At 36.1% G+C, this 25,451-nt stretch overlaps 2 protein-coding genes across 4 annotated transcripts in view; one reads left to right on the top strand and one right to left on the bottom strand.

The window, feature by feature from the left end:
• LOC137632613 (acyl-CoA:lysophosphatidylglycerol acyltransferase 1-like) overlaps window positions 1-2,060 on the bottom strand; it is a 95,898-nt gene extending 93,838 nt beyond the window's left edge. Inside the window, exon 1 of one of the 2 annotated variants that reach the window (XM_068364663.1) lies at window positions 2,038-2,060. The gene's annotated coding sequence lies outside the window, so the exon portion shown is untranslated. Of the gene's footprint in view, window positions 1-474; window positions 627-2,037 lie in introns of those variants that run through there. The other variant, XM_068364662.1, reaches the window with a different exon arrangement.
• LOC137632614 (S-phase kinase-associated protein 1) overlaps window positions 1,114-25,451 on the top strand; it is a 36,697-nt gene continuing 12,359 nt past the window's right edge. The window contains exons 1-3 of one of the 2 annotated variants that reach the window (XM_068364665.1): window positions 1,114-1,234; window positions 18,840-18,942; window positions 24,941-25,116. In XM_068364665.1, coding sequence (XP_068220766.1) covers window positions 18,840-18,942; window positions 24,941-25,116 — 279 coding nt within the window. In that variant the 5' untranslated portion in view covers window positions 1,114-1,234. Of the gene's footprint in view, window positions 1,235-16,064; window positions 16,217-18,839; window positions 18,943-24,940; window positions 25,117-25,451 lie in introns of those variants that run through there. The other variant, XM_068364664.1, reaches the window with a different exon arrangement.

The raw sequence follows: 25,451 nt of genomic DNA, 5'->3' as shown, positions 1-25,451 counted from the left end.
CGTTTAGTGACAAAACCGAGCTAGATTATTTATAACCCCTCTCCCCTTGCTCAACATATCTTGCCATTTTGTGCTTTCCAAGCATTTAAGGAACCTCCTATTTACTGTACAAGAAGAGGAGAGCTGCAGGATTGCATAATTTGCGAGTAAATGGAGAGCGTTCTCTTGTAAACAAATACCAACCTAGCAAAGTTCTACAACAGCCGGCCAGAAAATGTGCCTAGCTTAGGCTTACCCTGGAAGGAGAACGTTTCTTCTGTATTCTGGCGATTGATAAACTCTAGGGATTTAACCAATATGGTTCGTTAATTACCAACGAAACTACGATAGCTTGGGCAACAAACGACCAAAGCAAATCGCCCTTGAAACATGCTAAGCACACATAGCTTAACCTTAACTACTTTGTTTACAAGCAATAACCCCAATATATTTACAAAAAAAAATCTATATAGATAAAGATATCAGTATGTTTACCTGGGATTATACATAATGACAAGGACAAATAAGAAGAGCAGAAGAAACGGAGGGACACACTGGAACATCAAATGCCACTGGAATCTATCATTACAACGCCTTTTGGTAAACACTACCTGCAATGTTTTCAGCTGACGCCTGACACCAGGGTTGCCAGATTATTTCCACTGGATTATCGTACATGAGTCTTATATTTGTCGTTTTTTAAACGAATATTATCGTACACAGTTTTAATATAATTATTAAGGAGTTACATGATTGATTTATTTCAAAATATTTTAGTATAATTGTTTAATTAAACACACACACATATGTATATACCTAAGGTATGTATCGTACATCGCACTGGACCTAAAATAGTCGTACATGTATGATAATTATCGTACGATTGGCACCCCTGCCTGACACCACAACTGAGAAATATTCTACATGATACCGTAACATTAGGTAGTATCTCTTGTGCTCTGTCTTCATATCAAATTTACATCTCATTATTTATTCTCTTACCTAGAAAGAAACATTTAGTATTTCTATATTTACTTCCGTTACAATTATTGGTTTAAATTATACCATAAGCGCTCAATTACGTCAATGTAAACTGTGAGATTCTTTATTATTTCTCTCTAGTCCGGTTTCTATCGAGTAGCTTATATCAGCCGGGATACCTGACAAGGGTTATGGTATCTATATGCTGTGTGGAATTGATTAGATAGCAATTACCTGTGTCTTCAACACTCGCACGTATTCTTACTGAATTCAGGTATTTATGAATTATCTAAAATGTACCTTTGATTAAAAATGTATCGCAAATAAGTTTTTCAACAGAGTTGCAAGTTACAACTCAATCATTCATTAACCACATGCTCATAATGTCAAAGGAATAGGTCATAACATTTATATCAAATAACAAGAGTTCAGGCAGTAACGCAATGTCCAAATTCCTAAAATAATAAATTTGACTTATGCATTGTGATGATAATCAAGATATAGACTCTCAATAGTGCAGTTCCATGTCCTTATGACCGTGTTTGACATTCGAATTGCCTTCAATCTACCGTTTCAGCCATAATCTCAATGAAGTACAGTTTTCAACAGTTGTCTTTCTGTGCGCTGATGAGTCCTTATGAAAGCCTCTTATTTTCCCTTTCTGCTAAAAAATGTCATATTCAATAAAAATGCGGGTTGAGTTTTTGCTTAATTACTAATTCGTTTATTACAAACAAGTCGTTCGGATAGAAATGAGGAAGCTTTTGGGACGATTTAATAGTAATGCTAATATTAGAATCTGTATTTTACTTCATCATCGTTGTAGCTTCGGGCTACCGGCATATGTATGTGACAGTGCTAACAATCAGACTGACGGTGAATGTCATGCAATTATGGGTAAACTAATGAAAACGTGTTTCGCCTCCAAAGGTTACACTTACACAGAATGACAAGTGTGAAGTGCCGATGGATTCTTCTTGGCCTTTTTCCATTATGGAGTTTGATGATAAAGTAAAGATGAACCTAAGCTTCGTATTTTCTAAACCTCAATAAATAGATATACAAATCATTACGTACCTTGAATATAAAGATTCAGGAAAATAGACACATATTGAGCTTGCTGGATACCGCTACAGTTGCAAGCCGGCTTGAGATGCAGGATTTTCCAGCCAAGATAATATGCGCTAGTGCATGACTCAAAAATGAGTAATGAAAACTGGTGGTCATCTCATGATTACTAAATAGAATGAAACGTGGAGGCATTTGGGAAAAATAGTAAAACGATTGAATTGAAACATTTACATATTCTCCAGATAGAGTTTATTAAAACATGTGATGTATCATTAAACAATGAATAGATATGTATCATAAAATACACAATTACGAGATTGCAACAGCAAATATTCAATAAATGAGAAATTGGCATCTGCAAAGTCATCTTTCAGGATATAGAGATATATACGGATTTTAAAGTCATGTTGGTAATGATCAGAGATCAAATATTGAATATCATAAATGACTAAAACAGCGTAACACTATTTTCGGCATCTTAAAATGCCCAATATCTTAACAAAGAGATATTAAGTTTTTAGAAAAAAAATGACATCAGTGTTGCTGTATCTGCAGATATCGTTTGATGCCTACATGAGCTTATAATAAAAGTCTTTGAATAGATATTTATTGAAGAGCATTAGTTTAAGAACTATATGTTCCTAATAGAAGTATGAACAGAAAGCTAAAACTGCATAAAATACCTTCAAAATAGTGCTTGGTGTCAATATTATTTGCCCATGTTATGAAGAAGGGTAAATACGTGAAGTAAAGAGCATGATTTTTAATAGATAACACACGATTTTACCTGCTTTTGGCCATGCTGGGGAGGTAGAAAAACAAAACAAAGGAAGAGTTAAGACAACTACCTAATCAGTTTAAGTACTTTTGGGTTGTTCGCGATACATGAAAGCAACACCAATAGTTTGAACGGTTTTACAGCATTTAAAGCAACATGTGTTTATTTTTCATCTGATTTAAGACAATTTTGTTACTAGTTAAAATTGGAAACAAAAGTAAAGGTTATTTTTATCATCAATCGCAATACACAATGACAGGCGTTGAAAATTTCCTGCATAGAATTTTTCAGTAGTGATTAGTGTATGATAAATAGAAAAAAAAAACTATTGTGAAACAGTATCAATAACCATGATTTTCTTCCTCCCCTTTTGTATTTTACCAATAAAGCTGTGTATGTCATGTTCTAAATATATATATATATATATATATATATATATATATATATATATATATATATATATATATATATACATATATATATATATATATATATATCGGAAGTATCAGTAGAACTTCAAAAGTTCAAACTTGCAGCAAATGTTATGTTGAATAGGCTGACATGAGTCTTTTTATAGTTTATATGTGAAATATCCGTTTTAATATTGTTAATGTTTTTAAAATATTTTATTTCAATTGTTCATTACTTCTTGTATTGTTTATTTATTTCCTTATTTCCTTTCTTCATTGGGCAATTTTTCCCTGTTGGAGCCCTTGGGTTTATAGCATTTTGCTTTGAGCCTTACCTTACCTTATTGCCTTATTCAAAGTTTGGGTTCCTCCAGGTCCCCCAGTGTGAGGCACCTTGTATATCCACGAGAGAGTTGCTAATGCATCTTCCGGTGTATTTTGCATCTTCCAGTCTTGGATGGTCTAGGCTGCATCTTAGGTATTTATCGAGCTTATTCTTAAACACATCTACGCTCACTACTGATATATTTCTTAGATGAGCAGGCAGCGCATTAAATAGTCGCTGCATTATCGATGCTGGTGCGTAGTGGATTAATATCCTTGTGCCTTCCTTAGTTTTCCTGGTATAGTTTTGGGCACTATTAATCTACCTCGGCTTGCTCTTTCTGATATTTTTAGCTCCATGATGTTTTCAGTAATTCCTTCGATTTGATTCCATGCTTGTATTATCATGTAGCGTTCTCTTCTCCATTCTAGACTGTACAATTTAAAAAATTGCAGTCTTTCCCAGTAGTCAAGGTCCTTAACTTCTATTCTAGCAGTAAAGGACCTTAGTACACTCTCTATTTGTGCAATATCCTTTTGGTAGTGTGGGTACCATATCACATTGCAGTACTCGAGTGTACTACGTACATAAGTTTTGTAAAGCATAATCATGTGTTCAGCTTTTCTTGTTTTAAAGTGTCTGAATAACATTCCCATTTTTGCGTTACATTTAGCCAACAGTGTTGCTGTTTGGTCGTTGCATAACATATTCCTGTTTAACATTACACCAAGGTCTTTAATTGCTTCCTTGTTTGAGAGAGAGAGAGAGAGAGAGAGAGAGAGAGAGAGAGAGAGAGAGAGAGAGAGAGAGAGAGAGAGAGAGAGAGAGAGAGAGAGAGAGAGAAAATCGAGTCATATTCATGGAGGAATGACATTCCTTAGTTTTCCAAAGTAGGTGATTGGTACGATTTGATTAAGAAAGACGAAGATAGAAGAAGAACAATGAAATTTTAGACGAGGAAGCTCATATACCTTGAATCAAGTTTTGTTACGAAACAGGTTTGTGAGAGGTTTGAGAGTAAGATATAAAAATTGTATGTGGTAATACGTGAGCCTAGAATAGCTTATGACAAAATCGACAGAGGTAATATGGAGGTGATAATCATTATAAGCGGCAACCCTAATTACAACAGTCGAATGCTACAAGCCAGATTGCCCAAGCAGGGCAAAAAGAAATTGAAAAAAATGAAAAGTAAAGAATAAACTTCAAGTATTAGATAAAACCTTTATTAAGCGAGTAATGAACAAACTATGAGACATGAGTTATGGCATTCGAATAAAAAAAAAAACATATTTGAAACTAAATATTTCAATAATGATAACAGTATCAGTACGAGCATTCTTGTATACAGAAGATAATGGTAATATAAATAGATGATAGGTTGTTGAGAACAATAAGAATTATTTATAAAGGAAGCAAAGCATGAATGGTTTGATGCAGAAGTGGGTCCAAGATAAGAATGAGTTTTATCATGGCTATGCAGCATATTTAGGATGGGATGATGTGTGAGGTCAAAGTAAACAGAGGGCGTAGGGGCAAAGTTTTAGAATGAGAAAATGAGTTGTAAATGGGATATTAGAAAATTTGCAGATAATAAAGTACTGATTGGTGGGGGGGGGGAGTTATCGTAAACCTGCAGAAGCTGGTCAGGTAGTTTGATTGTTCATACAAGAGGAGAATTTTGCGAGCAAGTGTGAACAAATGGTAAGGGAATGAAAACTAGTGGGAATCAGTAAATTTGATTAATAAATGCTAGGCTTGTGTGAATGGTGAGGGATGATGTGAAAGACTTCCTGGATAGGGAGGGACTTGACATTCAGGAAGCACGAGATTGAATGTAATATGAATGAATTCCAAAGCGTCTGTAAGGTTGTTTGATGCACTACTGGGGAACTTTTTGTATATATATATATATATATATATATATTTATAATATATATATATATGTGTGTATGTATGTATGTATGTATATATATGTGAGAGAGAGAGAGAGAGAGAGAGAGAGAGAGAGAGAGAGAGAGAGAGAGAGAGAGAGAGAGAGAGAGAGAGAGAGAGAGAGAGAGAGAGAGAGAGTTTTATTTCTGTTTTAACTGAGAACGCCAGGAAAAATGGTTTCAAAATTTTACTTTAAACCGAAATTATACTCCTTTTTTCCAATTCAGATTTTGTAAAGCCAGTATGAAAATTTCAAGACAGCTTGTTATGGGTGAGGGGGGGAGGGGGAGTTTGTTCACAAAATATGGGTGGGGTTTCTTAAAGGTCAGGGCGATGAAGTAATACACCCTAGAGTAGGCGCTAGAGATACACGCACACACGCAAACTTCCGCACACGCAAATGTAGTTTATAGGTCATAAAAGAGTAATAGAAAGTGATTGAAATTATTTAGTTACCTGATAGTTAAATCAAACCTTTTCTTACATAGCAGGACAGGATTAGAAATGAAACTATAAGAGATTACTCGAGTGCCATACGTGGATGAGATCATGATGAGGGGTAGATGGAGATGGTTTGGGTATGCTCTTCGCACTCACCAAGAGAGATTAATTCACCAAACGTTCAGATGGGCATCACAAGGCACTAGAAGAGTTGGAAGACCCACACTTACATAGCTGAGGACTATGAAGCCCGAAGTAGGAGATGATGATTGGAGAAGTATTGAATTAAAATCTCAAGATAGATGCGACTGGCGAAATTTAACAGGGACCCTCTGCGTCAATAGGCGTAGGAAGAGATGATAATGATTTATATATATATATATATATATATATATATATATATAAATATATATATATATATATATGTGTGTGTGTGTGTGTGTATGTGTGTGTGTGTGTGTGTGTGTGTCATCAGTTGTTAGTAGTCCATTGCAGGATAAAGGCCTCAGACATGTTCTTCCGGAAAGTTGCGTCTGTTTAAGGGTTTTCTATGCCAGTCCACTCCCGCGGACTTTCTTAGTTCGTTAAACCATCGGCTTCCCTTCCTCCCCTGCTTATTCTTAATGTCCATCTATTATCTGTCATTCTCCTTATATTTCCTCCCAATTTCCATTTCGTTTTCTTACATGTTAGAATATTGTAACCATGTTGTTATTTTTTCCATCCCTTTTTAAGTTTTAACTAGCTTATATTCTGATTAAAGCTTTAGTAAGGTTCCTCGTTTCTTATGGATATGTTAATTCTGGTAAGATCACCATTTTCCTTACATAATCTCATTTTGTTTACCAAAAAGCTCTCCATCCCATGTTTATCCTTTCAATTTCGGTTTCGTGATCTGGGAAAGCACTTAATGTTTGCTAAAGTGACTATATCAGTCTCTTAAGCGAATATTTTTGAATTTCCCCTTGAATCTACTTTCATTTTTTTCTGAAATTTCACAAATAAATTGTCTCTTCATAAGAAATAATTTTCAACAGACCTTATAAACTTTATGAATGGGATGTATTCTTACATTTGTAAAACATCAACTGTATTGCTTACCAATGACGTTTTTAGCAGGAACATCATAATTTTGTTAGAGGTGCTAACAACGTAGTATATCTAGTCGTTATTATCTTTATATATATATATATATATATATATATATATATATATATATATATATATATATATATATATATATATATATGTGTGTGTGTGTGTGTGTGTGTGTGTGTGTGTGTGTATGTTCGTGCGCGCGCGCACATACTGTACAGACATAGTTACGGGTTTACGGTAGGCTAGTCATCTAAGTTTATTTTACATTTTTAAAGGAATATTTTCCTTTAATCTGGTCTCTTGGCATATATCATTTTAGTAAGGAATCAGACTTTAGTCTTTTTTTCAATACTGCTTCCGTCTCATCTCTTTGTCTTTAGTCAAGATCGATCAAGCAATCATCGCAGTATCCCCTTCAGGGAAGAATCTGCATCTCATAGAGAATGGTGCAACAATAAAGGCATTCCAAGATAGAACAATTTTAGATGGCGAATACCCCACCACCTAAATATGCCTATGAACGTGTATATCAATATAGATTATCAATAAAAAAAAAAATTCTTAACGACAATCCTAAAAGTAAATATTCTGAAACGATGATAGACGGAGAGAGATAGAGAGAGAGAGAGAGAGTTTGAGTCACTATTATCGATTGTAGTAAATATTGCGCAATTCGACAGAGTTTCAGACATGGTATCGCATCCACATCCGGAATATGAGATAGTCTTTTTTAATCATATTTTCAATTTCACATAAGTTTTCAAGTGTTTTAAAATTCTAGAACATATTTACGTGTGTTTACGAATTTTGTATTTGGCATGAGTATTTACCTCTTCTCTCAGTTACTCGGTATTCTTTAATAGATAGAAGAAAATATAGAAGAATTTACGAATATGCTATTATCTAAATATTAAGAAAGAGACAAGGTTACAAAACATGAATTTATGTTGACTTGAGTTGCCTTCAATTTTTATGACTGTATTTACTATTGGTGGAATTTGTCTGCACTGCTCCTGTCGTCTTGTTTCAATTATTTTTTTTCTCTTATTTTATAAGTTGTTATTATTATTATTATTATTATTATTATTATTATTATTATTATTATTATTATTATTATTATAAGCTGCAACTCTAGATGGAAAAGACTTTAACCTCAATGAGTCAGAGAGAAAGCTGGCCATTATGGACAAAGGAATAACAAAATAAAAACAAATAATATAACAGAATAAACAATGAAGTGAGACTCGTGCATGAACAAAGAGTAATCCAATAATTTCTTTATTATTTACGAGTCTTTGATCTTAGTGGCAAAACTTGTGATTATTCACATATTACTAATAGGCTATGGGAGTTAATGTCATATCAACTCTATTGATGTTAAGAAAACCATACATTATTGGGAAAGACGAATTATTTACGTGGAAATGTACGGATTCTGCGTCATTGGTAACTCTATTTTTATATTATCCTAAGAAAGTAGTTAGTTTTCAATTCTTTTTATCTATGGAAATTTATGCTTTAGTAACCCTCTGATTAGATGAATTCATAATTTCCATATCATTGCCCTTGTTTGGGGTCCATATTTTCAAGATTTTCCCCACTTTGCCTCATTGTTTTGAGAAAAGTAATGCTCATTTTCATGAGGTGGCAAAAGTTGAAATTTCCTATTTTTAACTCTTACATTAAAATTTAAGATACTATTCATTTTGTTGTTGCACAAAAAGGCACCAGCCTTTAACATGTTTGTCTCCTTGCTATATCTGTAATCATAAAAAAATAGGAATTTCAAAATCACTAATATCCGTAGGCCTACTCTACTTTACTAAACTCACAAGATTAGCCGTAGCAGTCCTTCTCGTCTAAGAAAATGTTAAACAGTTCTTTGTTACTTCAGAATTATTTTTTGCCGTTGAAATGTATTTTTCTTGAAAACTAATTTAATCAATATGTGTGCGTAATATTTTATCATAAATTACATTTAATATGAATAATTTTTATGTGGCTGTTTCTTTCAAGTCTATTTTAATTCTTTTAACCAACTTTAAAATCATTGAACTTTCTAGCCACAAGATGTTTATTTGTCCAAATACGGTGACTACAAAGCTACGCAAAATGGCTCCTCGTTAACGACAATTCAATACAATGGCCGTAATCCCTTTACAATTTCAAGTCGAACTGTCATTATGCTGGCTAGACCAATAGGCCTAACCTTTATCTACTGCACTGTGATCATCCTTCGACTTAATAATCTGGCATAGAATTGAATGATTCTAAAAGTTTGAAAATGCTATCGAAATTTCAGAAGCAATTGACTTTGATAATAGGAAATCAACTTTGTAGAGCGATACCAAAGTCTTTCAAGGTTTAAAGGTCACTCATGAATAGTAGAGGCAAGGGACAGTGACAATGTTACTGTGTTTCTTTTTGTTTTCAGTATTTAGTTATAGCTAGATTTCAAAGTGAAACATTGCTATTTATCACATATGGATTGCTGTCAGATACACTTCTAAAGGTCTTAGAATACTCTGGTGTAAAAAAGCAAAACGTTGGTACCAAATAAAGGTCTGTATATAAATACTCGCTCCTGTTCATACACGTATGTATACACAGTTATGTATATATATATATATATATATATATATATATATATATATATATATATATATATATATATATATATATATATATATATATATATATATATATATATATATTTATATATATATATATATATATATATATATATATATATATATATATATATATATATATATATATATATATATATATAGGATAATAGGGAGATGATATAATTGCTGTTGGAGGTGTTGAGGTGCTGGTGATGGGAGATGAGAATGAGAGAGAGATTACAATAGAGGAAGTGAGGAGAGCACTAGATGAAACGAGAGTAGGAAAAGCATCTGGTATGGATGGTGTGAAAGCTGAGATGTTGAAGGAAGGGGGTGTGACTGTACTTGAATGGTTGGTGAGATTGTTTAATATGTGTTTTGTGTTGTCAATGGTACCAGTAGATTGGGTTTGTGCGTGTATTGTGCATGAGTGTTGTAATTCAAGGGGTATTAGTTTGTTGAGTGTAGTTGGAAAAGTGTATAGTAGGGTACTGATTAATAAGATTTAAGATAAAACAGAGAATGCAATCTTAGAAGTACTGTGTGGTTTTAGAAAAGGTATGGGTTGTATGAATCAGATTTTTTACAGTTAGACAGATATGCGAGAAATATTTAGCATAAGGTAAGGAGGTGTATGTTGCGTTTATGGATCTGGAGAAAGTGTATGATATTGATAGGGAAGCAATGTGGAATATGATGAGGTTATATGGAGTTGGTGGAAGGTTGTTGCCAGCAGTGATAAGTTTCTACAAAGGTAGTAAAGCATGTGTTAGGATAGGAAATTAAGTGAGCGATTGGTTTCCGGTGAGAGTGGGGCTGAGACAGGGATGTGTGATGTCGCCGTGGTTGTTTAACATGTATATTAATGGAGTGGTGAGAGAGATGAATGCTCAAGTGTTTGGACGAGGATTGAAACTGGTAGACGAGAATGACCATGAATGGGAGGTAAATCAGTTGTTGTTTGCGGATGATACTGTACTGGTTGCAGACGCGGAAGAGAAGCTTGGCCGATTAGTGACAGTATTTGGAAGGGTATGTGAGAGAAGGAAGTTGAGAGTTAATGTGGGTAAGAGTAAGGTTATGAGATGTACGAGAAGGGAAGGTGGTGCGAGGTTGAATGTCATGTTGAATGGAGAGCTACTTGAGGAGGTGGATCAGTTTAAGTACTTGGGGTCTGTTGCTGCAGCAAATGGTGGAGTGGAAGCAGATGTACGTCAGAGAGTGAGTGAAGGATGCAAAGTGTTGGGGCCAGTTAAGGGAGTAGTAAAAAATAGAGGGTTGGGCATGAATATAAAGAGAGTTCTGTATGAGAAAGTGATTGTACCAACTGTGATGTATGGATCGGAGTTGTGGGGAATGAAAGTGATGGAGAGACAGAAATTGAATGTGTTTGAGATGAAGTGTCTGAGGAGTATGGCTGGCGTATCTCGAGTAGATAGGGTTAAGAATGAAGTAGTGAGGGTGAGAACCGGTGTAAGAAATGAGTTAGCAGCTAGAGTGAATATGAATGTGTTGAGGTGGTTTGGCCATGTTGAGAGAATGGAAAATGGCTGCCTGCTAAAGAAGGTGACAAATGCAAGAGATGATGGGAGAAGTAAAAGAGGAAGGCCAAGGTTTGGGTGGATGGATGGAGTGAAGAAAGCTCTGGGTGATAGGAGGATAGATGTGAGAGAGGCAAGAGAGCGTGCTAGAAATAGGAATGAATGGCGAGCGATTGTGACGCAGTTCCAGTAGGCCCTGTTGCTTCCTCTGGTGCCTTGGATGACCGCGGAGGTAGCAGCAGTAGGGGATTCAGCGTTATGAAGCTTCATCTGTGGTGGATAACGGGGGAGGGTGGGCTGTGGCACCCTAGCAGTACCAGCCGAACTCGGTTGAGTCCCTTGTCAGGCTGGGAGGAATGTAAAGAGGAGAGGTCCCCTTTTTTGTTTCATTTGTTTGATGTTGGCTACCCCCCTAAAATTGGGGGAAGTGCCTTGGTATATATATATATATATATATATATATATATATATATATATATATATATATATATATATATATATATATATTCTGCATATATATATGTATATATATATATATATATATATATATATATATATATATACACATGCACAGTATATATGAAATGTTATTACAGCTGGCGAATTACGTAAACTCCCGAGCTCCAAACTCACCAGCTTATTTTTACATAAATCTGTTAAACTTGAAAAATACCCGAGCTATGAGAATATTATGCAACTCCCAGATGACAATATACATGAACACTGAATATCCAAAGGTCTCTTACATTACTCAAAACAAAACTAGGTGATTACTTTATAAGAACTATTCTTAATCAGCCTCTTACTTCGTTTATTAGTCAGGAAATTGAGTGAAGTACTGAGAAAAAAAATATTGGTGATTGAAATTTTACACACTTTACAAACTTAAATATATTCTGTGAAAAGTTAACAATAATTTAAAAGAATCAACACCAAAAATAAATCACTCAAAATATATAATCTGAACTAAACCTTAGACTAAGACAAAAAATTATACTCAATAAGAAAAAATATACAATCACTTGTTTCACTGGAAATTAATTTACGAAAAATATTTAATTTTGACAATTAATGAAAAAAAATAATACTTAACATTGAAAACTGTAGATATCAAGCAAAGATTCGGTATAAGAATTAGTTTTACAAACAGGATATCCTAAACAATGAAACTGATTAGATAGGCAAATATAAATATTTTTAACAGCTTCAATACCCAGATAACAACAGATTTGTATACGATTTCTTAATAAAAACGAACACTAAGCAATGGCTTTAGATAAGTGGCCAGAGTATTCCAATGTTTAATGCCTTGATATAGATACGATTGCTCGCATCTATTAATACGTATGAATCCGAGACAAATACTTCAAGTAAAGAAAATGTACAGCAAGATCAGGTGATTGTGGGTGATTATGCAAAAGATAATGTTAAATCATTTTCAATTGCTGGAAATGTTTACTTTTTTATTATTATTAATCTGTTAGAATTATTCTGCTTTTACGGTATACCAGCGTAGTTTGGAATTAGTGGGTCCTCAAATTAGGCTACTGTCATAGGAAAGTTTTTGGCAACCCCAGATCTACATTCAGGAGACGGAATTGATGCAGAATAGCGTCATCTGCATATGCAACAAGCCTGTTTTCTAGGCCAAACCACATGTCATGCGTATATAGTATGAAAAGTAATGGGCCAAGAACACTACCCTGAGGAACACCAGATATCACATTCCTATACTCACTATGGTACTCATCAACAACAACTCTGCGATAAAGGCTATTACTTAAAGATTCAATGATAATGCTAAGAAACGACCTACCCACTCCCAACTGTTTGAATTTGAAAATAAGGGCCTCGTGATTTAACATGGTCAAGTGCAACACTAAAATCAAGGCCAATCATACGAACTTCCTGACCACAATCAATGGATTTTTGTACAGCATTGCAGATTGTAAGAAGAACATCACATACTCCAAGGCCCTTATGAAACCAGATTGTAAACTAGGCAACTGATGATTATCTTCAGCAAACCTATTAAGACGTTTTGCCAAAAGACTTTCAAAAACTTTTGATTATATGGGAGTTATGGAAATTGGGCGGTAATCAGTTGGATTTGAGCTACCACAAGCACATTTACAGAATGGTATACCATTACCAATTCTCCAACGTGTCAAAAGCTCCTCTTCTTGCTAACTTGTACAGAATAACATATAACTTTGGTGGTAAGAAATCTGCAGTCTTTATAAAAGAAAAAAAAAAGAAAAAAATATCATTTGGGTCTACACCTCCATGAGCGTCAAGGTCCATCAACAGAGCTTTAATTTCACTAGATCGAAAATCTAAATTAGTATGTTTAGCTTCAGGTAAACAGGAATAAGGAAGTTTGAGTTTCTCATAACTCTCCTTGCTGTCAAATACATCTGCCAAAAGGGTTGTTTTTTCCTCTGGACAGTGAGTGACAGAGCCATCAGGTTTAAGTAAAGGAGGAACTGCTGCATCTACACCAAAGAGTGCATATTTAAGGGTAGTCCACCAGTAGTATGGGTGAAGCAAGAAAACAGTATGTGTATTCAAAAGATTTGGTAGATACTTGAATTGTGTGTGGAATCCTTGGTAGGAGTTCAGGTAGGATTTTCCTGGTCAAGTCTCATTTCTTCAAATAAAGTGTGGGCGTTAAAGAATGTAATGAAAGGAAAAGTGTAGAACTCTCCTACTAGATTAACTGTTTGTGCAATTCATGCAGTGTGAGAATAGTTGAATTATTAAGAAATGTGACCATATAGATAAATTTCAGAAATACTGACAAAGGTGACGGATGCACCAAAATGTTTTTGAGATGGCTTGGCCGTATGGAAAGAATGTGACAATGGTAGGTGAGTGAAAGTATTTAATTAGGACGTGTCAGGGGGAAGAAATTAAGTCCTACAAGAAGGTTGGAATGATGGTGTAAGAGAGATATGGGAAATGTAGGGCCCCAATATTCAAGAATCGAGATGGTGGATGCAAAGAATATGTGAATGCTGTACTGTGAGTAGAGAGCTTGCACGCTTTACTTAACGAGCCTCCTGTTTAGGCGTATGGAATGGATGACATTGTGGAAATTTTCTTTGTATGTCTTAGGTGTATTAGTGCATTCTATCTTACATCAAGAATCAGCATTTAGTTCCTCTCTGTTTGGTTGGTTATAGATACACCAAGTGACAGGATTGGGAATGATTAATCTGTGAATTGTTCTATGTAAATTAAATTGTTCTCCAGTCTGGTCTTCAGATGCCAACTTTCATCTTTATTTGTTAGACAAAACTTGCAGTATATAAAACTTCTTGTCCGTTATCTGTGTAATAATTTCTTCAACGTTCATTCAGCTAGTTCGTTGTGCATGTTGCATAAGATTTTTCATAATTCTGACCCTCCTTTGCATTCAGATCTTCCCTAGACTGCACCATCCAGTAAGTAGTCCTAGATATGGAATTGATTCTAATTGTCTTGCCTTTTGTACCACGGGGTTCAATACTAGACAGTATTATAGGAGTTTTGTTTCAGGTATGACCAGATTGTGGAACGATCTTCCTAATTTGGTAGTTGGATCAGGATTTTCAGGTCAAATTTGTTGAAATTGCTTTTCTGTCGTACAGGTTGACATAAATACCATTTCATAGTTTTTTATGATATGTGTATTTAACGCTATTACTAATCTTAATATATTTTATATTTTCTTTTTTTCCGGTTAATAGTTTATTTCTCTACTGTTTTCCCTTTCCTGAATGAGCTACTTTCCCTGTTGGAGCCCGTACGCTTGTAGCATTCTGCTTTTCTAATTGCGGTTCATCTTTCACAATAATAATAATAATAATAATAATAATAATAATAATAATAATAGTAATAATTATAATAATAATAATAATAATAATAATAATAATAATAATAATAATAATAATAATAATAATAATAATAATAATGATAATTTATTCCTGGTGTGAAAAGGGTTCAACGGTAAATGGATACCAATTAAAGAAGGAAATACTCTGTTATATGTTGTAGAGAAGGAAATACTTAATTATATAAGTGAAAATTATTATCATCTTAATTCACAAATCATACAAATAATTTAAATAACAGGCGAATGAAGAGTTAAACTGTGTGGTTTTTCATAGAGGACCAACAAAGATGGCACACTTAAATGAAAAAAAAAGAACCAACAAAGATGGCACACATAAATGAAAAAAAAGGACCAACAAAGATGGCACACTTAAATGGAAAAAAAGGACCAACAAAGATGGCATACTTAAATAAAAAAAAAGAACCAACAAAGATGGCATAGTTAAATGGAAAAAAAGGACCAACAAAGATGGCATACTTAAAAGGGAAAACAAGGACCAACAAAGATGCATACTTAAATGGAAATAAGGACCAGCAAAGATGGCATGCTTCAATGGGAAAAAAAGGACCAACAAAGATGCATACTTAAATGGAAAAAAGGGCCAACAAAGATGGCATACTTAAAAGGAAAAAAAGGACCAACAAAGATGGCATACTTAAAAGGGAAAAAAAAAGAACCAACAAAGATGGCATAGTTAAATGGAAAAAAGGACCAACAAAGATGGCATACTTAAAAGGGAAAAAAGGACCAACAAAGATGCATACTTAAATGGAAATAAGGACCAACAAAGATGGCATACTTAAAAGGAAAAAAAGGACCAACAAATATGGCATACTTAAATGGAAAAAAAAGGATGGCATACTTAAATGGAAAAAAGGGACCAACAAAGATGCATACTTAAACGGAAAAAAGGGCCAACAAAGATGGCATACTTAAAAGGAAAAAAAAAGGACCAACAAAGATGGCATACTTAAATGGGAAAAAAGGACCAACAAAGATGGCATACTTAAATGATAAAAAAAGATGACATTCTATCACTATTTTTTCAAATCAGTGTGGATAGATGGCAGGCAGGAGCCACTACTTAGTGCAGAGCGTACAAAGAGTGTCAGGTTGTTAGTCAGTGCTCTCGCTTTACTCCAATATCAAGGTATATTACACCCTAACTATCCATTGTTTTAATGTTCTCATATTTATACCAATGTTAGTGATATTGGCACACCATATATAATGAAATCAACACATGCTATTGATGTTTGTTGTGAAGGTATCGTCCTCAAATAAGGGAAAGCAAGAGACGAGTCAGAATTGTTGGCAAAATCTATTTTTATTTCACTCTGGAATTTCAGGTGGTCGGTGGAATTTCTGGTATTCCTGTTAATTTTGATAGATACTCGACATTTATTATATTGTCTGTCCATAGGAATTAGGAATTGGAGCAGTTGAAATTGATTTTGTTTTGTGGAATATTCTACGCTTTACTGGACCGTCGAGAAATTCTTGATGAACATGATGTAATCTAATGCCAAAATGTACTTTTATGATCATGTTATTAGCCCTTTGTCAGATTGTGTACATATTTTAAATTGCTATTTGAAGAATGTGCAGTATGTTAGCTGTCTCAGCTTTGCCAAACTAGGCGATAGGTTAGGCTATCCTACTTGAGACAAAGTTTTTATTATTGTCCCTCGAATCGTTGGAAAAAGTTGTTACTTGACCGATTACTCTCTAATTTTGTCAAGATTTTGGGTTCGTAAAATTTCTGCCGTCGAATCTACATGGGCTTGCCTATATAGCTGTGTCCTGTCATTCTGCTTTTTAGATTTTTTTTTTCTTCCATAATTTGTTACTACTACTCCTTCCTTTGTTAGGTAAGACTGCATTAAGCCAAGTCAGGTTAGGCGTGGTAAGCTTAGGCTAGGGCATATGCCATTTGTTTCATTACAGCTAAAGCACAATGGCTCCTGTCATCTGAATTATTTTCAAACCGATACCATTTCATGAAAGTCCTACTGATGTTTGACATGGCCATTACTTTAGCATAGGTTTTAGTTACACTTTTGTCATTAAATTCCACTTTCTTAAAACGGCAGAATGTGTGCCTGCTGTATGATAGAAACTAGGCCTCCCAGTCTGAAGGACAAATCTTTAAATCTTTGTGTCGCAGAAATTTCCTTGGGTTAGGTTATGAACTTGTCCCATAGTTTAAGGTTGGTTACATTTGGTTAGCCAGTATCCCTTCTATGTGTAATAGCCGTACATTTTTCTCTACTCTCATGAATTATAGTTATTTAATTTTACTTTGCCTTTTACTTCTGGAAGAATGCGGGGTGCCAGTATAGCTTAAATCCTACCCAAGTTTTGGGTTGGGAAAATTTACTGGAATATTGATAAATAATGGTAAAGCTAACCACTTCTTCTGTATATATTATTCTCTGGGACGCATAATAAATCCATGAAAATAACAACACAAAGGGCAGACTTCTGTTAAGGCAGCTTATTTCCTGTCAACCTTTTGCTTGACGACCTTTGACTTAGGATTTTCAAAATGAAATCACCTCTGTCTCAACAATTAATCCCTGAAAGTTAAACTACTTTATGAGTAGAATTGTGGTCGGAAGTTGTTCACAAACAGACAAGCGGGGAAAAACATAACCACCTCCCAGCTTCGTTGGCAGAGGTAATTGTACAAAATATCGACATCCTTTGTTCCTGAGATGTTTTTCTTTTATTTGTTGACTTTCTATTATTCGCGTGTATTCGCTCCTGTTCATTTGTGTGAACTAAGGAGGTCGGGGGCCTTGCCCCCTGTTAGGTGTGTGATCTGGAAACAAGTAAGTTAGGTTAGGTGGGCTGTGTTAGGTTTTGTGCCCTTCAGATTATATCCTGAAATTTATATAAATGTATTTGAGAAGTACTCATTGAATAAAAAATATAAATGCAATAATATATTTTTCATGTTTTAAAACCTAAATCCTTAGTAGGATACAAGCTACATTCTGAATATCCTCGTAGGATACAAGCTACACTAGCACCGTATACTGTATTGAAAATTTTTTTACCTTCTACAAAACTTCAAGACTAGTACACATCCCCAGATTGCAGATATTTCTCAAATATAGGCTATTCCATAGGCTAGGACAAGAAAAACTTAACTAACATGGCTAAGGCTGATTATCCAAGTTAGGTAAAGTCTACTCTACACGTTGTAAGTGGCTAAGAAGCTACCAGTCCAAATGACTTTATGGTTGGTCATAATTACCTTATCAGTTTACTATAATTTTTCTTTTTCAAATCCCATTTGTTTTACTTTGATAAATTTGTAAAGAAATTCTATTCATTAACTCACTGAATGTTACTGTGTATTTGATACAAATTACACTATCAAATTCTGTTTATGAATTTAAGTTGATACATCTTTAAAGTACGATTGTGTATTTTTCCTAGACATATAAACTTGAGGCTTGTCAAAATCCACCTTAGACACCCTTCTGTGGTCTTGATGTTAGAGAAAATTTTGCTTTAATATGTCTGGCAGGTGGGCAAATGTATCTTGTTCATGTTGGAAGATACTCATAAGTAAAAGATGGGTTTATTCAAGTATCTAAGAAATATATATATTACTTTAATTAGTTTTAATATTTGTAAATATAATTTTTATTCTCTTTTAATTTTATTTCACCTTTGTATGTTAAAAGTTGAAACTCTTAGGCGATGGTGGAATTTGAAGTATGAATTTTGGTATCCATGTTCATATATGATTTTGTTTCCAGATGCCAAGTATTAAACTTCAGAGTAGTGATGGGGACACCTTTGAGGTGGATGTGGAAATTGCAAAACAGAGTGTCACCATCAAAACTATGTTGGAAGATCTAGGTAAGAGCAAAATAATTACTGTATATTTAAATGAAGCCTTTGTTTTGACATTTTAGTACTGTGGTAATTTCTTCGTCATTTCCTATGGAATTGTATCACTGCAATAGTAAGGATTGTGGCATCTTGGTGGATAACATGGACTCGTGATTTGTAAGTTGGTGGATAAGTCCTGCTCGCAGCTCTAAAAAGTTTTCGCTAGTGTTCGTAACCATACCGTTCTTGTTATCAAGGGAAGGGGCTATTTGGTAGAGCCTATAGGTATACCTGTTGAGTAATTAGGAGCCATTTTCTGGCCCTCCATGGTCTTAACTTGAGTGGAAAGGTGGCTGGGCCACTGATCTTATGCAAGCTATATATGGTCAGTCTTCAGGACATTGCTCTTACTCTCTTGCCTCTGCTGATCATGAGCATCCTTAAGGGGCCCGGCCGGTAAGGCAATGGACCTATATAGGGGTATAGGACGAAAAACTCAAAATCCTGAAAAATTCACTGAGCTTCGTATGGCAATGGAGCATACTTATATGAAATATTTTGTCAGAGTTCCTCTTACTTTCATAGTTATAGGGTAATTGTAAATGTAACTCAATAAGCCGAAAACATTGATCCCTACAAGAAATTGCAGTACTGTACTATATTTCTTGTGTAATCGTAAAGTTTGCTAATTATTAATTTTATTATAAAACAAATTGCGAGAAATGTCATCTGTACAGATTTTATGAGTCACAAGACAGGAAGCTATGATTACACCCTTCAGTGCTATTACAAACCTCAAAGAGAGTACATGTTTGAGTTTGACCTCTAACATTGCTTGCTTTTATGTCTTCTTGGTTTGGTAAGAATTTCATCAGTTCAGAGAGGAAAAGACAATTTCAACCTCTCTCTAGCCTAATATAAGGAAGAAGAAAATTGGCTCATATAAGAATTCAGAAGTGGGTAATATCAGTGATAGCGGAATTAGTGAAGAAGAGAGTATAGTGGGTGAAAGAGCGACGGTCTCGCCTGACACAGTGCCCCAAGAAGCAAAATATTGAGCAAAGTGATCTTCATTTATAATTGAACTATGATAAGTATATTATTTTTTAGTTTATTATAATCCAAAAAAGAACATAAAATTCTTGATAATCATGGTTTATTAATATTGTCTTTGTAAAAATATAAAGTAAAACTTTGAACGCTCGTATCTCAAAACTATACCGTACTTATTGACCTTCAAATTCTATCTTCTCCCTTAGTTTTAAAGGTATAGTATTGATATTTGGTATACAACTTAGAAAGACATTATAAATCAATCAAATAAAAAGTCCTTTTTTTTAATTTTTGTTTCTTATTTTTAGTTTTCTGCCCTTATTTATAGGGTTCATTTTTTTACCATAATGAAAAAATTCATATCTAGTAAAAAAAATTACTTTAGAAAAAAAACTTATTTAATTTGTCTATATAGGGTAGTAATTGCAGGTCTTAATATTGAGTATCAAGGGAGGAGATAGAATTTAAAAAACCATAATTTAAGAATAAATCGCCCTAGGATCACAAAACTGTAGGTCAGAGGCAAAAATCCTATGCAGTTTGTAGATATATTAAGTCACCTTAGTAAGTGGTATGGATGTCGGAGTCCTGTCCTTGAAAAACGGCATCAGCCGGCCGGCCCCCTTAACCATTTTACATGTGATAGAACATTATAGACGATAGTTTTTTTTATGTAGATTTGGGTGCATTATTCCCTCTTTCATTCCATCGGTTCTAAGGAATTGGATCCAGCGCTGGCTTGTGCTATGGCTATAGAAACTTAGTTAATAGATTTCTTCCAGACAGTATATTTATGGAATGCGGTGTCCGATCAGCCCTTGGATGGATGACCTACCTCCTGAGAAAAAACCTTGGGTTGTCCACATCTTTTCTAGCTGTCTCCATTGGCCTATGCTCTCTTAGATCTTTGTACGAGCATCTTCACCCTCCATCCGTGAAGTCCTTCTCAGGAGAGTTATATACGATCAACCATTTGCTCGACTCAGTATTGTTTATCAACCCTTGGAGAATGACGGTCTTCCACAGTGGGAGTTCTCCCATCAGCAGGTGTTCTTTTCTATAGATAACTACCTTTCTCATCCTCGAGTGAGGTTCTTCCAGTAGTGGATAATCCCCTCCTACAAGAGCATACACTTCTGTCTCTTCCACCCACCTGTTGAGGTGTGAGGGCAGATCTCTCTTTAATCTTCATGGTCTGAATATCTTGTGGGAGAGGACGACATTGTTCATCAAGATATCTACAAGCTTCTACAGCCAGTTCTTCCTATAGAGGTCTCCAGTTTTGTCCTCTCCTCAGAACAAGTTTGATCATGAAACTATGTCCGGCGAGGAGAGGCTTACGGTCAAACAAGCAGTCGGTCCAAGATTTCGTTTGCATGGTTGACTACTAGGACTCATAATCCTAGTTTTCCTGGACATCTGTCGATCAAGGAAGATTGCTTCATTCATACAGGCTTTCTGTGTCAAGGTATGGAGCTTCAGTTTCGATAGCACCTTGGGTTTTCACGAGGGTTTTACCCTAGTGTCAACCTGGGCCTGCAGGATGTGCCTCATTCTCCGAGGACTTAAGGACGACTGGCTGATTGTAACAGTCTCGATGGCTTGCTAAGACAATTCATCCTCGAGTCTACCACGAAATGAGGATTAGAGTAAATCTTGAGAAATGTCCCAGCTTCCTTATCAGAGCAGGTATCATTAGACATGTACGTCATCCTTGGCCTGCAGCAGTTTTTCCACAGAACTACAGGGTCAAGGTGGGAGGATGGCGATAGCGTTTCCTTCCTCGGGATGCACTTTCTACCAGCAGTGCTCAAGTCTCCTATGTCACCGTTTCATCCAAACTTCAGTGGCAGCTATATCCCAGGTGCATCAGCTTGAGGGATCTTTCTTTTCTCTGGTTCCCTTCGAGGCCCGGGCAGCAGATGGGTCTGAGAAGAAGATTGACAGACGAGAATCTGGACTCGACACCCTCGTTTCTTTTCCCTGGATTTGACGCTCCCATCAGATTCATCAAAGAAAAGGGGAGGGGGGACCTTTTGCTGTACCATTTGTCCTCAGGGCTCTGGTCAGAGTCCGAATGGTACCGTCATTTAAATCTCCTCGAGATGTAATCTTCCTGCTTGCGGGAAAAAGCGCTGACAGTTGCAACTTTTTTTTTTTTCTTTCTTTCTTCCCCCATGGTGGGTTTCCCTGTCGGGAGACTTGGAATCTTCTATTCTCCGCCATCACTCTTCGGAGCAGCCTGGATCGTCGGCAGTCTTGTCTCGCTAGAAGACTTGCCTCACCCATTAGACTGTCTCTTTCTAGCAAGACCCGTCTTGTCTGCAACTCCCAACGGAGATCCCCGAGAGAACTCCCTTCACGACACTCTTACAGCCACATTGGAACATCTTTCACAAAGCCTTAGTTTTGTTGCAACTTCACGCCTGTGGACTCTCCAGCTTCTCTCTGAGAGAGTCGTCCCCTTTTCCGTAACAAGTTGCGAAGAGGATTTTATGATACCCACAAAAATTTTCGGTTTTGGTCTTTCTGGCCAAGTGGACTGTTTTCTATAGTTAGGGTCATGGAAGGGTTATCTTTCCTTTAAGGCCAATATTTCAGTAAAAGCATAGTTCCTCATTTACCTTCGAGAGGAAAGCTGGTTTCGGCGATGAAAGGCCTCCGCTATTCCTTGAGCCCTGCCTTCAGACCGAAAGGAATTAACCTCTCCTCTATGTCTGTATTGCTTCTATTCATACGGAGCTTCAAGACTACCTACCCTCAGTTGGAAGGAACCCTCCTCCACGGGGCATGATTTGCTTCCTTCGGTCTCCAAGGGTGCACCCCGTGTGGTCCAAGCAGCAGATCTTCACCCGACGTTGAGGAAGGGTCTCCTGCTCATATTGGCCTTAGCGAAGAGACTCGATGTACCCTAGGGGCCACCCTCGTCTCATTCACGCCGATGGGCCAAGTAATACTCTACTTCGTTCCTGGCAGCTCAACCCCAGATTCGAGCTCTTCGGATTGGGAGTCCTTCGAAGCGTGACCTATGATCCAGATCAACGGCTGCTATGCCTGGGAAGAACTTGAAGTACTAACTTGAGGAAACTTCAAGAGCTCGCTCCGAGTGTTGGCACTTTTCATCAGCCCTGGGAAAGTCAAGAGAAGGATCACCAAGAACATGTTTTGTTTTGGATTCACAAGGCCACGGACCGAGTATTGAATCTGGATCCATCTCGTAGAGGAGACCTAAAGCTCATAACATTAGTAATGAGTAATACCCTAGCGTTTATGGAAACCACTCCGTGACGCAGGCCTTGTCAGCTGGCGGGTGAAAGCATCAAATGACCTTCACCGCCCATTTCCTGCAAGAAATGACCCATAGAACATGGAGATGCTCTCCATTATCCCTGTGGTCGCTACACAGTAAATGGTTTATAACATCTCAAGTTTCTTGATGGACAAGTAGTAGATAGGGGAGGGCAGAGACTAACCATGGTTAAGTCTGGGATGCATAACAAAGAAGGACTGGCTCTTTCTTTCATCTTCCTCCTGCCGGGTAACAGCACCTACAGTACTCTTCAAAGCTGGCCTCCACTGTCTGCAGGTAGAACCATTTCCCTTTTGTAACCTGGTATAGATGGATATACAGTACTTGTTACGTCCCCATACCCCCCTGGCGAGGTGGGATTGGGTAACATCTATGGTTGATTCTAAGTTTCCTAAGTTTTTAAGTTTTCTTACCTAGACTAGTCACACTTCTAGTACCACACATTCACACAGATTGCTCGGGCCGCTATCCGTACTTTGCACGAATTGTTTAGCGAGGTGTCAGGATTTTTCCTTCTTACATGTGGAGCACGGACAGGAAAACCCCGAGTCAAAGACCAGCCAGTTGGTCCGGACTTCCACCCTTCTAAGGAGTGAGTCAATCCCTATAAATAGCTAGGGTTTGTATTAGCGTTGGAATAAATGGCAAATTTGGAAGTAATTTGAATTTTTCCTAATAATACAAACCTGTAGCTACAGTATTTATACAAATGATTCTCCTATCACCTTTCCCTCAGGAAATCCTGCCTGCAATAAAAAGTTAAAAAACATCATAGGTGTGTGTAAGTGGAGTGGCCGGCTATTATTATTATTATTATTATTATTATTACTTACTAAGCTACAAGCCTAGTTTGAAAAGCAGGATGCTATAAACCCAAGGGATCCAGTAGGGAAAATAGCTCAAGGAGGAAAGGAAATAAATAACTAAACTACAAGAGAAGCAATGAACAATATAAAATATTTTAAGAACAGCAACAACATTATTAGATCTTTCATATATAGTGTATGAAAACTTAAAAAAAGCAAGAGGAAGAGAAATAAGATAGAAAAGTGTCCCCTGGTGTACCCTCAAGTAAGAGAACTCCACCCCAAGACAACAGAAGACCATGGTACAGAGACTATGGCACTATCCAGGACTAGGGAACATTGGTTTGAATTTCGAGTGTCCTTCTAGAAGAGCTGCTTACCATACCAAAAGGAAACTGAACAATTATAGTGCAGTAGTTAACCTCTTGAGTGAAGAAGAATTGTTTGGTAATCTCAGTGTTGTCAAGTGTATGAGGACAGAGGAGAACAGGGAAAGAATAGGCCAGACTATTCTGTATATGTGTAGGCAAAGAAAAATGAGCCGTAACCAGAGATATGGATCCAATGTAGCACTGTCTGGCTAGTCAAAAATAGCCAATAACTTTAGCGATAATATATCTACAGGTGGTTGGTGCCCAACCCACCTACTACCTACTAGCAGTAAGGTAGTTCCACCTCTCTTAAAAGTCCAAGGCTAGTCTTCCAGTTTCGCCAAAAGATAATCCCTTTAAATAGCTACAGGTTTGTATCATTTAAAAAAAATACAATTTACTTCCAAATTGGTCATAATAATTAGTAAAGTTCTTCTGTGCACCTTTTTGGACAATTGTCATATCCTGAAATTATGTTGTTACAGGTATGGATGAGGAGGATGAGGAAGTTGTTCCCTTGCCTAATGTCAATGCGGCCATTTTGAAGAAAGTGATTCAGTGGTGCACATATCACAAAGACGATCCTCCTCTTCCTGACGATGATGACAACAAGGAAAAGCGTACAGATGATATCTCCTCATGGGATGCTGACTTTCTCAAGGTAGGTTATGTTGGTTAAAAGCTGAATAGCACATTAAGTATTATTTTGTTGGTAATTTGCACTTGCTAAGTATTTTATTTAGACAAAATTGGCATAGCTTTCTATTTTGATTCCAGCTCTCAGAGATGGATATATAAAGAAAAGTTTGTCCCGGCACAACATACAAACTGTTTCGCTCTCTACCTAGGAGGAAATATATATATCTGTATGACAGCTGAAATTAGTTACAAAACTTTTAGCGAGGTGTAACTGGTTAATTACGTAATTTTCTATTTTTTCTCGAGTGAATAGATGGAATGTCTATCCTGTTAACTCTGAATATGAGGCTGAACAGG

Source organism: Palaemon carinicauda, chromosome 41, assembly GCF_036898095.1.
Source record: "Palaemon carinicauda isolate YSFRI2023 chromosome 41, ASM3689809v2, whole genome shotgun sequence".
Lineage (NCBI taxonomy): Eukaryota > Metazoa > Arthropoda > Malacostraca > Decapoda > Palaemonidae > Palaemon > Palaemon carinicauda.
Note: the sequence above shows the minus strand (reverse complement) of the source record. Positions and strands in the feature narration are given on the sequence as shown.